Source organism: Guillardia theta (assembly GCF_000315625.1).
Source record: "Guillardia theta CCMP2712 unplaced genomic scaffold GUITHscaffold_29, whole genome shotgun sequence".
Lineage (NCBI taxonomy): Eukaryota > Cryptophyceae > Pyrenomonadales > Geminigeraceae > Guillardia > Guillardia theta.
The window spans coordinates 262,056-275,903 of record NW_005434645.1 but is presented as its reverse complement, the minus strand read 5'-3'; the positions used below and the strand labels follow the sequence as shown (position 1 = coordinate 275,903).

Here is a 13,848-nt window from a genome sequence, read left to right as displayed (position 1 = left end):
ATCGAGCGATAACTTTCTCTCTCGGAAAGCTTTGACAAGCGCTGCTGTGCTGTCAGACCAAAGCACGAGAAAACGAAGAGAAGTATAACGACGAGACGAGGAGAGGAACATACGAGGCGAAGCGAGAGGAGGGGAGATGAAATTCAATGACTAGAAATTAGATGAGGAGCAGAGGAGAAGAGAGGGGAGGAGAGGAGAGGAGAGGAGAGGAGAGAGGAGGGGAGGGGAGGGGAGGGGAGGGGGGAGGGGAGGGGAGGGGAGGGGAGAGGGGAGGGGAGGGGAGGGGAGAGGGCTGGGAAAGAGATAGGACAGCATGGAGGAGAGTACGAGGAAGCAACGTGAGAAGGGGAACGAAATGACTCAGAGACTGAACGTAAAAGAGGAGAGAGGAAAGCGAGGAAAGTACCTGCACAGGCCCTGCTGTTCCCCAGCATGGAGGCGACGTGAAGTGGCTAGGAAACGCTGAGAGGCAGAGGTGGAGAGGAGAAACAACTTACAGTCCTTCCAAGATTGTTTTTCCTCCTGAGCAGCAACAGCATCTCCTCCTCCTCCTCTTCCCCCTCCTTGTCCTTCTCATCCTCGTCTCCGTCGTCGTCCCTCCTCCTCGCCTCTTCTCCACTCGTCCCTTCCTCCCCTTGCCAGACAAACTCATCCTGCACAATCGCCTCCTGCGAAGAGCTCGGTGAAGAAAGTTGAAGGAGGAAGAAGTCGATCATGTCCGCCTTGTCTGATCGTGCTGCTCCTAAAGTCACTTCTTGTAGGAGGAGTAAAAGAATGACGGAACATAGAGGAGGAGGGAGAGGGACGATGTTGAAGAGGAGGAGCAGGAGCAAGTCTTGAGGAGGAGGAGGAGGAGGAGGAGGAGGAGGGTTGTAAACACGGTGGTAGAAGAAGAGTGGTGGACGGGGAGGGGCAAGGTTCACCGGCATAGTGCATGGCGATATTTCCCTCGTTGCAGGACTGCAGAACAAGGAAAAGGAGGGTGAGAAAGGAGGCGAAGGGGGGAGGGCAGGAGGAGGAGCAGGTGGCAGGAGCAGGTGGCAGGAGGAGGAGGAGGTAATCCAACCTGCGTCAGATTCGCTCGTCCAGCTTCAAGGATTCGCTTGGCTAGTCTGACCTCCCCCCATAGGCCGCGTAATGCAGGCAAGTGCGACCCGAGGCGTCGGTGCGAGACAGGAAGGAGTCGTCGAGCAGGAGGAAGTCGAAAATCTCAGCATCCCCTCTCGCAGCTGCACAGTGAAGGGGCAGGACGCCATGATGGTTCGGCTGGTTGGCGAGGGAGTGGAAGAGTGTCGTCAGAGTTGTTCCTGTCTCCTGCTCTCCTTGCTTCTCCCTCCCTCCTCCCTCCTCCTCCTCTTCCTCCTCCAGTTCCTTCTCCAGCCCTGTGGTCTCTTCCACCTCAAACTCCTGCAGGATCTGAATGATCTCCTCTGCCATCTCGCTCGAGCATCTCGAGGCAGCGAAATGCAATATGTTGTCACCCAGTGAATTGACAGCATCACAGCTTGCCCTTCGAAGCACATATCAGATTTCGATTCCTCCCCCCCCCCCCTCTCCTCACTCCCCGTTCCTCCTTCCTCCTGCTCCTCCCTCCTGCTCCATTCCTCGTCATCATCATCGTCATCATTATTACTTCTGATCGACAAGAAGTTTGACGATCTTCAAATGTCCACCACTGCAGCAGGTGTTACCATCAGAAGGACGGTGTAGGAGATAGGCAGTAGAAGAGGGAGGGAGGGAGGGAGGGAGGGAGGGAGAGCAGGAGAGGGAGCAGCAGCAGTGGCAAGAGCAAGAGCAAGAGCAAGAGCAAGAAGAAGAGGAGCAGGTAGTGGTGGCGGAGGAGAAAAGCTTATCATGCTCGTCGAACCTCACGGCCAGTAGCAGGGGAGTAGCTCCGTCTACTGAGGACGGGAAGTTTACCGCCTCCTCCTTCATGGCTGTTCACACACAGACGGAGATCAGAACAGGCTCCTTCCTCCTTCAAATCCTCAAAACCCCCTCGACCCCTTCCCCTTCCCACGTTTTCTCTTCCTGCTGCCCTTTCTCACTATCCCTGCTCCTGCTCCTGCTCCTGCTCCTGCTCCTGCTCCTGCTCCTGCTCCTGCTCCTGCTCCTGCTCCTGCTCCTGCTCCTGCTCCTGCTCCTGCTCCTGCTCCTGCTCTTAATCCCGCCCCTGCCCCTGCTCCTGCTCCTGCCCCCCTGCTCGTACTCCTCCCCCCTGCTCCTGCTTCTCTAGTCCTCCTGCCTCCCTGCCTCCCTCCTACTAACGAGCTTCTCCCACCTTCGCTGATCGCCTCCAGCACGACCTCCATCCCCTCCTGGTTCCCTTCCCACGCGCAGCAGTGAAGTGGGGAGACTTCGTTGCTGTCCCTCACCAGCGGATCGAATCCTGCCCAGCTGGTCACCCCACAAACACCCGAGCTGAACGGGTTTCCATGAAACGGACCGAGCTCAATTAGTTTGCGGATTGCCGAGGGCTGCCCCTGCAGGCAGGCCAAGTGCAGCAGCGTCTGCGACGTCTCGTCCCTGGCGTTGCCACGTCATCATGGACGAGCCCAACTGGTGCTCACCTGGCGAACCAGAGGACCTCCCGAGCAGATCTCTTGAGCTTCCCTTGCCTGTCCGTCTCGTGCAGCAGATCCCACAACTTGGAAGAGTCAGCACAGTCGGACGAGGATCGGGAGGGAGGGAAGGAGGGAGGGAGGGAGAAGGAGGTACCTCATTCCACTGCTGCTTCCTCGCCATCTTAAAGCAGGAGCTTTGCAGCTCCTCCTCCCGCATGACGTCAAACTTATCACACCCCTCCAGCTGGGCAAGTAGCTTGTTGCTCAGCTCCTTGCTCTCGGTCAATTTTACCCCCAGCAGGTGCGAGAGGATGAAGACTGAGAAGATAAACCCCATGCAGTCTAGGTGACCTGCGAGCTTTGAGGTCTGGTTGAACCTCCGTGCAAAGCGGAAGGCGTGAGAAGCATCGGAACGAGAGATGTGCTTGTCTGCGATGAATAGGATGGAAGTCAGAAGTGGGGGAAGGTGGTGTGAGGAGAGGAAGAAGAGAGGGAGGGAGAAAGAGCGGGAGGTAGGGAGAACGTAATTAGCATGACAAGGAGCACATTACAAGGAGCACATTACAAGTCACTGAGATATGATACAGCTGCAAACCATTACAGACATCATCATCATCCCTCGACTCTATCATCGCAGTTCCAAGTCAGCAACAGCTGTGCATCTCTCACATCTCAACATCGTCGTGCTTTCAGCGAGAAAGTCAAAGTCGTCAGAGTCCGACCCCTGCATCAGGTTAGTGAGCAGGCAAGAGATTTCCGGCGGCCGTTACTCTTCTCCTCTCCTCCTGCTCTCTGGAAGGGACCAGCCTGCAGCCCACGAGGAAGGCGATAAATTCATTCCTTCCTCCAAAACGTCACTCCGAGAACCAACACTCCTCCTCTCCACCTTCCTCTCCCTATCCCTCCCTTCCTCCCTCCTCCTATCCCTGCCTGCCTTCCCGGCTGCCTGCACGTCTCGTTCCTTGCACATATTCTTCCCTGCCTGTCTTCCTGCCTTCCGTTCTCCATCCTTTCCTCCCTCCCACCTGCTCAACAATCCGTCTCGGTTCTGACGGACCAGATACTTGAAAACTCGAGCAAGCCTGCTACAAGGTCAGCACATTCAGCCTCCAGCCCGTCTACCGACCTCCTTCCTCCCTCGCTCTCCTCCACGTAGTTGCGCTTGCAAGCGTCGATCTGATCTCCCGAGTCAGGCACAGGAGCTGAAGTTGCATGTGCGATCTTACATGGATAATGCTGACCTTGGCGAGAATCTAGGGGGAACATCAGAGCCTCCGGTAAATCTATCCTCCTCCTCCTCCTCCACCACCACCACCACCACCTCCTCCTCCTCCTCCTCCTCCTCATTCCTCCTCATTCCTCCTCCTCCTCCTCCTCCTCCTCCTCCTCCTCCGTTTCCACCACCACCACCACGTCCTCTCCTCCTCCACCCCAAAAACCTTCTCATTCCTCACCTGGCTCCATCTCTTCCCATGATCTCCCCCTTCAAGCTCCTCGAATATCTTCAGACTCCTCCCTCCTCTCATCTCCTCCTCCTTGTTGGCAGGGACAGTGTGCAGGGTCGAGCTCAACTCGAACGACTCCTGCTGGGCAAGGAGGAAGCTGGGAATGATCCTGGCCCTGAAGAGGAAGAAGAAGACTTTTCGGAGGGAAACTGAAGTGTTCACGTCCACGTCTCGAGGGTCCACTGCTGCCAGATGCGACCAAACAAGCTTGAACTCATCCATATCCAGCATCCTTCCTTCCTCCGCCTCCGAATTCTTGTCCTTGATCTTCAGCTGCGAGCTGGCAGAGTTTCTCAAGTTGATCACCAGCGATCCTTCAGAGGATGTGAGCGTAGAAATGGCTGGAGGAGGAAGATCTTTCCTATGGTGGGCAGAGGAGGAGGAGGGGGAGGAGGAGCGGTAGAGTGCTCGTTCACCAGATACCTTGTAACCAACAAACTTGAGCATTTCAAGCAGGTGCCCCAGGCTCATTGTCGACTCCACCAGGTCGAACCCGAACAAGACCAGCAGCTTTGCGAAGCCCACATGCCCGACCTTTGTCGAGAAGAGGAGAAGCGAGGTCAATGCAGGTTGCATCCTCCTCCTCCGGAACCTCGTGAGGTACCCCAGTGCCCGGGCCCTGATCCTTCCGTGAGGGTTCCCGGGCCCGATGATCTTGCGGAGGTTGTGGAGCTCGGAGATGTTGATACTGCCTAATCCCTCCATGTTCTGACTCAGAAAGCGCCGCAGGTCGACGCTGTTGACTCGTCCCTTGTCGCTGAAGTCCATGACTCTGAACACAAGCTCGAGCTCCTCCTCCGTGAACGCCTCGATGCCCATGCTCGGTCGAAATTTCATGCGCACGACGCTCTTGAACCGCGGCAGCTCCATCTCCCCCTGGCAGACTTCGGCCGGAGGCGAGCTTTGCAGGACCTTCTTGAGCTCGTTAAGGCGAGTCACCTCGATTGACTTGAGGGATCTTGACTTCTTGGTCTGTGACAAGCTGAGAAGCTGCTTGGACCGCTCTCTGCTCCTCTTCAGCCGCTCCTCTTCAGCTGGCTCTGGGCTGGACTGAAGTTTCTTCAGACTCCTGCCAGAACTTCGAAATTGTCAAAATTCACTGCATTGCTGAATTTCCTGAGGACGAAATTTGGGAGGAAGACAGAAGAAAGTAGAGACTAGGATCACACAGTCAAGATCGGGGAAGGAGGAGAGAGGAAGGGAAAGCAGGAAAGTGGGAGGGGAAGGGGATCAATTCAGACGGTGGGAGAAACAAACCTTTCCTTCTCCTTCAGCATGAGCAACCGGAGCTGCTTCAGCTCCTCCAGCAAGACTAGTTCCTTCTTGCTCTTCCATGCGCTCCCATCGCCATCCCCTCCTCTCATCAGGCCGCCTCTCATCCCCTCCCCTCCCCTCCCCTCCCTCCTCTCCTCCAGAAGCCGCAGCTCCGGCAACTTGACTGCCATGATCGCTTGTCAACTGCCACCACCCCTCATCCCCCTCCAAACTTGGAACGGGCCGGGGCTCTGGCCGCCCGGGTCAGGGGCAGCGCCGGGTCCGGGCTGGCCGCCGCCTCGTCCGCCCGGGCCCCAGAATCCCCGGCCCGGCGGCCGGCGGCGGCCCAAGAGAAAGTTGTCTAAGGCGGGGAGGATGGCGGGGATGGCGGGGGCGGGAATTAGTAGGGTGGGTCCCCAGTGTGTGACACTGGGGACAACCGCCGGGTCTTCACTGGGGGAGTCGGCGAGTCCGAGCAAGTGAATTCACCTACGTTTTCATTTCACTCTCACACTATTTACAACAACCTCCTCCTACTGCCGTCCCTCGTCAACCGCATTCGCAGCAGCTTGCGCGACTCGTCGGCCACACAGACTTGATCCCCCGAGCAGGCGATGGCAACGATGGCGTTGGGGGACTTGAAGAAGGCCCGGGGGGACCAGGAGGCCTCGGGCCCCGACGGGAGGTTGTATACCATGATGTTCCCCTGCTCGCACGCAAGCACGAACTTCTCCGACGTCCAGGTCAGCTGAGCCTTGGAGTCCCAGCGGAGGAGGCAGGAGAAGGAGGAAACGTCCCACAGGCTCACCCGCCCTCCCTGACAGCAGCTGATGAGCCGACTCGCTGCCTCTGTGAACCGCAGGTGGTTCACGGAGCCCTCGTGCCCCACCAGGTCGACCCCTGCTGGGGATCCCTCTAGGAAGTGCCAGAGCTTGATCCTCCCGTCTTGCCCTCCGCTCGCCAGCAGGTTTGGGTTCGACAAGCTGCAGGCCAGGGATGCGACGCCGCTGTCATGCCCCCTCAGCGTCCTCCTGAGGTGACCCCCCGTGACGCTCCAGACCCTGATGGTCCTGTCGGAACTCCCACTCGCCAGCACGGCCGGGTCGCTAGGATGGAAGAGAAGGCAGCAGACGGCGCCGCTGTGGCCGGTGAGGGGAGGGAGGATCACACGGAACTTCTGGACGTCCCACAGTCGGATTGTCGTGTCCGAGCTGCAGCTGGCCAGCAAGTTGGGGTCGTGCGGGCTGAAGGCGACGTCCAGGACGTAGTCCGTGTGCCCTCCCAGCCCCGCACTCGTCGCAGCTCCCGTCTCAAAGTTCCACACCTGGATGGTCTTGTCTGCGCTGCACGACGCTACAACCGTCGGGTCCTGGGGGTTGAAGGCGATCTTGTAGACTCTCCCCGCGTGCGCTTCCTCCTCCTCTACCACCTGCCGGTCTTTGTCCACCACCCACACCTTGACGGCGCGATCGCTCGACCCGGACACCAGGATCTTGCCGTTGTGATTGAAGCACAGCGAGTTGATGCCCTTCTCGTGTCCCCTCAGGATCGCGTGCACCTCCCCGCCCTTGGAGCTCCACACTCGGATGCTTTTGTCTTCACTCCCGCTCACTAGGAACCCCCCGCACCTCGTCCATGCCACCGCATGGACTTCACGTGCATGCCCTCGTAGGACGAGCCGGTCCTCCCCTGAGTGAAAGTCCCATACTCGCACCACCCTGTCCTCCCCGGCACTTGCTAGCTCGCTGGAGGAGGAGGGGTTGAAGCAAACCGCCCGGACCCAGTCTGCATGCTTTGTGTATGCGATGAGTTGGCGGTGGGTGGAGAGGTTCCATACTCTAACGGTCTCGTCGTAGCTCGAGGACGCAAGGAGCTGCTCGTCTCTTGGATGAAATTGCACGCACGTGATGCCTGCCTGATGCCCAGCTAGGGTAGCCTTCAGTTCCCCGGTCTTAGCGTAGGACACAAAGATCGCCTCCTCGCTCCCTCCCAGCTCTCCTCCAGCTACTGCAATGTACGACGAGTTAGAGGAGAAGGACGCGGTGTTGAGGTTGCTCGTGAAGGAGTGAGCATCGCCCTGCTTGCTCCAGGTACTCGTGCTCCACATGCACATCCTCTGATCCCACCCGACGCTCGCCAGGAGGTCGCTGTTGGGGCTGAAGGACACGGAGGAGACTTGTGCGGAGTGTCCACGGATGACGGCACGGACGTCGCCTGTTGTACTGCTGCAGATGACGACCGTCCCGTCTGTGCTGCAGGAGGCCAAGAGCTTTCCCGAAGGCGAGATAGCAACAGCCATGACCGCGTCCTCATGCTCCTGAACCGTCAGCGTGCAGGGGTGCGACACGAGCGGCTTGTTCAGCCAGTCAACGAAGAGCATGGAGCCGAAGTTCCCGCTGAAGACTTCGCTCTCGCGGAAGCAGCGGAGGACGGCAGACCGGTCGGGCTCTTGGAAGGCAAGCTGGAAGGAGACGTTGTGGCAAGGCGGCGCATGCCATATCTCGAGGTTCCTGCCTATGAAGCCCTTGACCTCGTGCAGCGCGACCACCGAGTCCGGGAAGACCTTGAGAGCATGCGAGCACTCTCGCAGGAGCTCGACGACTCCGTCGGCAAGCATCTTTGCCGTCATGTACTCGAGGGAGCAGAGCTCGGCAACGGCTCTGCGCTCATCTCGGCATGCGATGAGGTGGTGGACCAGCACGTGAATCCTGCGGTAGTTGAGTACTCGCTCCCCTGGAGGAGAAAAGATGGTGCCATACAGGACGATAGGCTGACGGGGAACCAATCGATCTCCCTTCAGCTCGTTGAACGTGTCTTTCAGGAGCTTCAGCAGCTGCCCTGTGTAAGGCTTCCTTCTCTTGCTCCATGTGCCATCGAAGTAGTCAGCAAGTTGGCTGTGCCTTTCGATCTTGTCCTTGAATCCCCGTGAGGTTCCAAACAGCCAAGTTTCGACGACTTCCGCCAGCTTCTCGTTCCTGTAGGCGACGCACTTCATGTGATCCCCGTCGGAGAATCGATAGAGGTGGTGCCGCAGGTCGTGCAGCAGCGACTTCACCAAGAACGGGGGGATGACCCGCACGTGCGGCACAGCCCAGAAGTAAGCTTCAGCAAGGGCATCGTCGTCCAAGGAGAGGAGATGAAACAGCTCCGTCTCATCGAGGTACTGCGGGCCGGCAAGTGCGATGAACGCGAGGGAAGACCGGACCAGCTCCCTCCCGTGCTTGACCTGGAGTCCCTCAAAGAAGTCCACCAGCAGCCCGATCACAGACGGGTTGATAGCATGCACCACCCCTCCAAAAGACGGCCAGTCTTGTACCGTAGAGGCGACGAGCGACAGCCAGAAGGTGGAACAGACCATGTCCTCCCTGCGGTTGAAGGCATCCGACACCTCCGACCACTGCTCGTTGGTGATCTTCCTGCCCTCGCGTTTCAGGCAGCAGGACAAGAAGGCCTTGGCGTCACTGACGCCTTCGAGGATCAGCTTGTTCGGATGGCCCGAGAGCAACGGCAGGCTCTTCCGATGACTTTGATCGTGATGGTTCTCAGGTTTGCCGAACGACAGGACCATTCTGACGCAGTCAGGGAGAGGGCCTAGAGGGATCCAGTTGAGATGGGACCCGGAGTATCTCTGGTCAAGTTCATCGACTCCGTCGATAAACATTGTGAGTGGGCAAACTTGGCTCGGCCAGTCGTTGATTGCCTTGCGGAAGTAAGCCACCACATCGCGGAAGGTGATAACAGAGAAATCCTCGTCAGTCCTGCTGTAGGCAGATCGCAGTTGCTGGCATATGCTCTTCAGCAAACCCATCTGCGTCTTGGACCTGTTGGAAGCCCCGACAACCCGAACGACCACACAGCCTGAGGTATTTGCGTTGATCGCTTCCTTAGCAACTTTGCACATCAGGGCGGTCTTCCCTGACCCTTGTGGCCCCGAGATGTAGAAGATATGATTATCACTGTTGATCGTGGTAAGGTCGAGATACTTGCGTAGATTGTCGATCATGTGATCTGTGTCTGGATTGGAGCAGAATCTTTGGGCTTCTTCTGTAACAAAATTCAGATGTGTTTTGACCTCTTCGACGACATGGTTATGACACCTTCTTCGAGCCCGAGCTGCATCCAAGATAAGGTTGCTGACCACAGAACACATCTCATCACACAACTTCTTTAGATAGTTGGCATGCTCCAAACTCTCCAAGGGATTCAATCCCGACATCTCATTCCAATCGTTCACAAGATACTCATGCCGCTCCAGCGCTCCTGGCATCGAGTCCAAGAACTTAGACAACATCTGCTGGGAGTCCACATCAATCATCCCGGACTCATTCACGTCCACAAAAATTTTAAAAGCGGGATGAGAGACTTTAGCTGCATCTAATCCGAGAATCTTGCGATTGAAAACAACTCTTTCAAGGTTGGTCATATACACCTCTTGCCTGACATCGCCATGCGTGAACTCTCGTTCCATCATACCAAGCATCATCATCTTCATGTCGTCATCTTTGATTCTGCCCCCACCATGCGAAGAGTCTATTGACGATATCATCCTAGCAGCGTTGCTGAGAATAATCCGGATCCTCTCAAATGTCCTCCTCCAATTTTCATCGATCTTGTTCAGCTGCAACACGTAGCTTGGTCCCTTGCCAATTCCCCCATCGAATCTTTCCACCTGTTCTTGATTGATATCAAGCGCAAAGAATTCTTTCAGGAGCTTCTTGTCATGCGCGTTATCGATGGTCTTGAGAAGGTCTTCAAACCTCTGTTTCGCGATTCTTGTTGGGAACGACCTGATCCCGTACTTTTGCCCGACGATCAGAATGTGGCAGAAACGCAAACTTCTTCGCTGTGACAGGTCAAGCTCGTTCAGACTGATTTCCTCGAACGAGTGAGCATTGCTGAAATCGACGTCGATCCCCCATCGGTTCTCGCAGACGTCAAGATACACCCCATTTAATCGTGCCATCTCCTGCCAGAACGGAACCAGGTCCTTCCTCACAAAGTTCCTCTCCCACTCGCTGTCCTCCAAGGAGGTGACGAAAACTCTCACGCCGAAGCTGCTCGTCAGAGCCTTGCTGGAGCTCGCCTGATCCCCTCCCACCAAACCGCGGAGAATCCATCCTTCCTCGGAAACCTCGTGAGGAACGCTCGGCTCGTCAGAAACAGGGCGCAGCATCTCCCTCCAGCCCTCCCGAAGCACACGAGGGATCTCAAAACCAGGCACGGACTCAAGGTTGATGTCTGAGCTGTCCGTAGCAATCTGCTCTGCCATCTCTAGGAAGGCAAGGCGCTGTGCTGCAACCTTGGACCCTTCGTCCAGGTCCCTCTCATCAAAGATGGATAGCGATCGAAGCCTCGAGCTTCTGTGCCTCCCCTTTCCTCTCTGCTTCTTGGCATCAGCACTGAACAGTCTGCTCGGTCCGCATCCTCCCCCCAAGGACTTGTACGCTGCAAACAGTGTCGATCCATTGATCAGCCCAATCTCAGTGAGAGTGCGGCTATCATGCAGTCCCCTGCCTGCATGCGTCAACCAAACCTGGAGATTACACAACTCTTCTTGCTGATCTTGCAGTTTTTCCTTGAGTGTGCTCACACTGGAAGACGGATCGACAGTGATCACTCGAGTTTGTCCGCAGCCTACTACAAAGAGTTGCATGGGTTCGTAGATTCAGTAGTAATCGCCTTCAAACATGAGAAGTCTTCAACATAGAGCTTGCGATGATATTTGGTTGAATTTAGCTCCAAGTCGAAGAGAGATCTGAGGGTATCTGCTCCTTCCAACGATCAATGTTACCACAGTGAAGTACTAGTCTCGCCAGGGACGGAAGTTGCGAAATAATATTTCAAATCTTTCTTCACACTTCTTCTGTCTCGCCCCACTTGATTCAGTTCCTTCCTACCATCATCTTTCATCCCTACTTGCAAGCATGGTCTGGGGTCATCGTCTTTTGCTTCCCGCTTCCCAACGACGCCCGCCATGACAGCGCCTGATAAGTAGCATTTTATCCCCCGTGGTTGCCCACCCCACCCCCTGTCAGCAAGGATCGTAATTCCTACACACCAAATCTTTTCTTTTTCACCCCCTCTCAATAGTCAGCTATTTCCTGTAACCATGGGGTACTCTTGCAGTACCCTACCTCACTGAATGACTATTCTTATCTGTACCCCACCCCCATATAAAATAATCCAACGCTTTCACGGAGTACCCCTACCCCCCCAAACTACGTCTCCTCCACACTCTTCAAGGTGGTCAAGTCGACTCCGGAGAGGTCGGTCGTTCCTCAGACCCGTGGTCGCTGACCTGTGTATACTATGTCCTCCTCCTCCTCCTCCTCCTCCTCCTCCTCCTCCTCCTCTCACTGACATCATCGTTTACACCACTGTCCTCTAGTCGTCTTTCACTGTTGTCTACGAGTTCAAAATCTTCCCTTGCCCTTTCAGTCTTTTATTGACCTCATTGGCCTCGTCTCCCATACACAGAGGCTGTCATTCTTGTTCGACTGATCCGGCTCTACTGCTCTTGATCTTTCAAGAAGTCTATGCCGTTGTTGTCATGCAAGCTTCATAGGCGCAACTGGTCGAATTGACACATGATCACCAAAAAGCGAAGCATTGGCTGAGCTCACACTGATTGTCGCTACAGAGCATTTGATGTCTTGGCAACTAAAAGTCTAACTTTGTTGGTCGCTCGTCAAGGACGGAATGTGTTGCCAAACATTCAAGGCTCGTCGGCCAAGCCTGAGCGCATACTGGTCAAGATTAGGTTTGGTTCTCGCTGTCTTTTGTCCTCTCCGTTTGGCTAGTGCGACAGTGTCAGGGTCAAGCCTCCTCGACTCTCCTGATTGTCCTCGTACTGATCTTTAACTTAACTTTGAGTAAAGAAAGGGTCAAGTTTGCCGACTCAGCGACGTGCTACGGTATGACACACTTACGTAAGAAAGGCTTAACACTCGAGAGCCCCGGCACCGCATAGAGCACCGGAAAGCGAAACCTTGACATTTCGTGCATCAGTGATCCCTCATGATCCGCCTACGTCAGACTGACCAGCCATCTGACCGCATCATGGCGAAGTGAGGAGGGGTGGGGTAGTTTACAGCTGCCCTCCTGCCCCTTCATCCTCTTCTCCAAGCCTCACCGACCAACAAACTCGCTCAAGCTCCCTCACACACATCGGCTTTGCTCTCTCCAACCATGATGCGCAAACCAACCATGCGTTTTGTACTGCCCATGAGCATCGTGAACATCGTTCTTGGCCTCGGACTGTTCATCGCGGGCATAGTCCCGGCAGCTTACCAAGTACAGAGATGCGACGAGGCTCTTGCGTCGTCCTCTTTCTCCTCTCCTTCCTCCTCCTCCTCGCCCCCCTCCTCCTCGCCCCCCTCCTCATCTCCCTCAACCTCCATCTCCAACTTAGGATACGACTCTGGGTTCAACAGGGGTTATGACAATGGATACAACAGGGGGTACAACAGAGGATACAATACAGGATACGAGTCGAAGTTCGTGTACACTTACAATTCAGGCTACAACTACGGGTACAACACAGGTTACAACACGGGTTACTACGACAACCCACAGTCCTTGACATACAGCAACAGCGGATACTCCTCGATATACTACTCTAGCGGCAAATACTCGACAACGTACAACTATGGATACAACTCGGGATACAACCTGGATACAAGTTTAGACTTGTCTGGGTACTCCTCGAGTTACAACATGGGGTACAACATAGGATATAACTCGGGGTACAATTCGGGGTACTGCAGCGGGTTCGATATCGGTAGCTACTCGGGCTTCAACACAGGATACAACGCAGGCTTCCAAGCTGGACACAACTCGGGATACAGCACAGGCCAGCTCATACATGACAGCGCCAGCACAGCAGGCTCGTGCACGAGAAATTTACAGGGAGTCTCCATAGGGGGGCTGAGACTTGCAGCATGCAACACAGCCGGATGTTGTCGGGTGGAGGTGCAGCACAACGGAGCATGGGGAACGGTTTGTGACGACGACTTCTCGAGCCCAGACGCACAAGTAGTCTGCAGGCAAGTCGGATGTACGACAACGTACGCGATGTCGGTTGGCTCCTTCGGGGGAGGGACCGGAACCATCTGGATGGATCAAGTGTCATGCAGCGGCAGCGAGTCGCAGCTTACGTCATGCTCCTTTGGAGGGTGGGCTTCCCATGATTGCGTACACAGCGAAGACGTGGCTGTCTGCTGTCCTTCCTCGCCGACAACCTACTCCTCCGGACTGATCTCCGGGGACTACAACAGCCAGGTAGCAGCAGGGCACCTGACTTCGAGCTACAACCTGGACCTGAGCTCCGTCCACGACTCCGGATATAATGCTGGGTATCAGAGTGGGCAGTATTCCTCCTCAATGTCCACCTCATCGTCGTCCACCTCATCGTCGTCCACCTCATCGTCGTCAACCTCATCGTCGTCAACCTCATCGTCGTCAACCTCATCGTCGTCAACCTCATCGTCATCTTCGGTGGTCTCTTATTCGAGCCTACGTTTATG

At 55.8% G+C, this 13,848-nt stretch overlaps 3 protein-coding genes across 3 annotated transcripts; 1 reads left to right on the top strand and 2 right to left on the bottom strand.

The window, feature by feature from the left end:
• Positions 1-1,988: 1,988 nt before the first annotated feature.
• Positions 1,989-5,514, bottom strand: GUITHDRAFT_138038 (hypothetical protein; the record flags this gene model as incomplete). Its single annotated transcript, XM_005833580.1, has 11 exons — positions 1,989-2,191; positions 2,282-2,526; positions 2,571-2,647; positions 2,719-2,993; positions 3,234-3,288; positions 3,335-3,371; positions 3,590-3,646; positions 3,691-3,740; positions 3,791-3,817; positions 4,019-5,138; positions 5,327-5,514. The coding sequence occupies 11 exons, from the start codon at positions 5,512-5,514 to the stop codon at positions 1,989-1,991; spliced, it is 2,334 nt and encodes a 777-aa protein (XP_005833637.1).
• A 290-nt stretch (positions 5,515-5,804) lies between these two features.
• Positions 5,805-7,622, bottom strand: GUITHDRAFT_86622 (hypothetical protein; the record flags this gene model as incomplete). The annotated part of the gene is made up of 2 exons (XM_005833579.1): positions 5,805-7,041; positions 7,435-7,622. The coding sequence occupies 2 exons, from the start codon at positions 7,620-7,622 to the stop codon at positions 5,841-5,843; spliced, it is 1,389 nt and encodes a 462-aa protein (XP_005833636.1). The 3' UTR covers positions 5,805-5,840.
• Positions 7,623-13,285: 5,663 nt separating this feature from the next.
• On the top strand, positions 13,286-13,546 carry GUITHDRAFT_48775 (hypothetical protein; the record flags this gene model as incomplete). The annotated part of the gene is made up of 1 exon (XM_005833578.1): positions 13,286-13,546. A coding segment is annotated over one exon (261 nt), but the record flags the coding sequence as incomplete, so codon positions are not given.
• Positions 13,547-13,848: the final 302 nt, after the last annotated feature.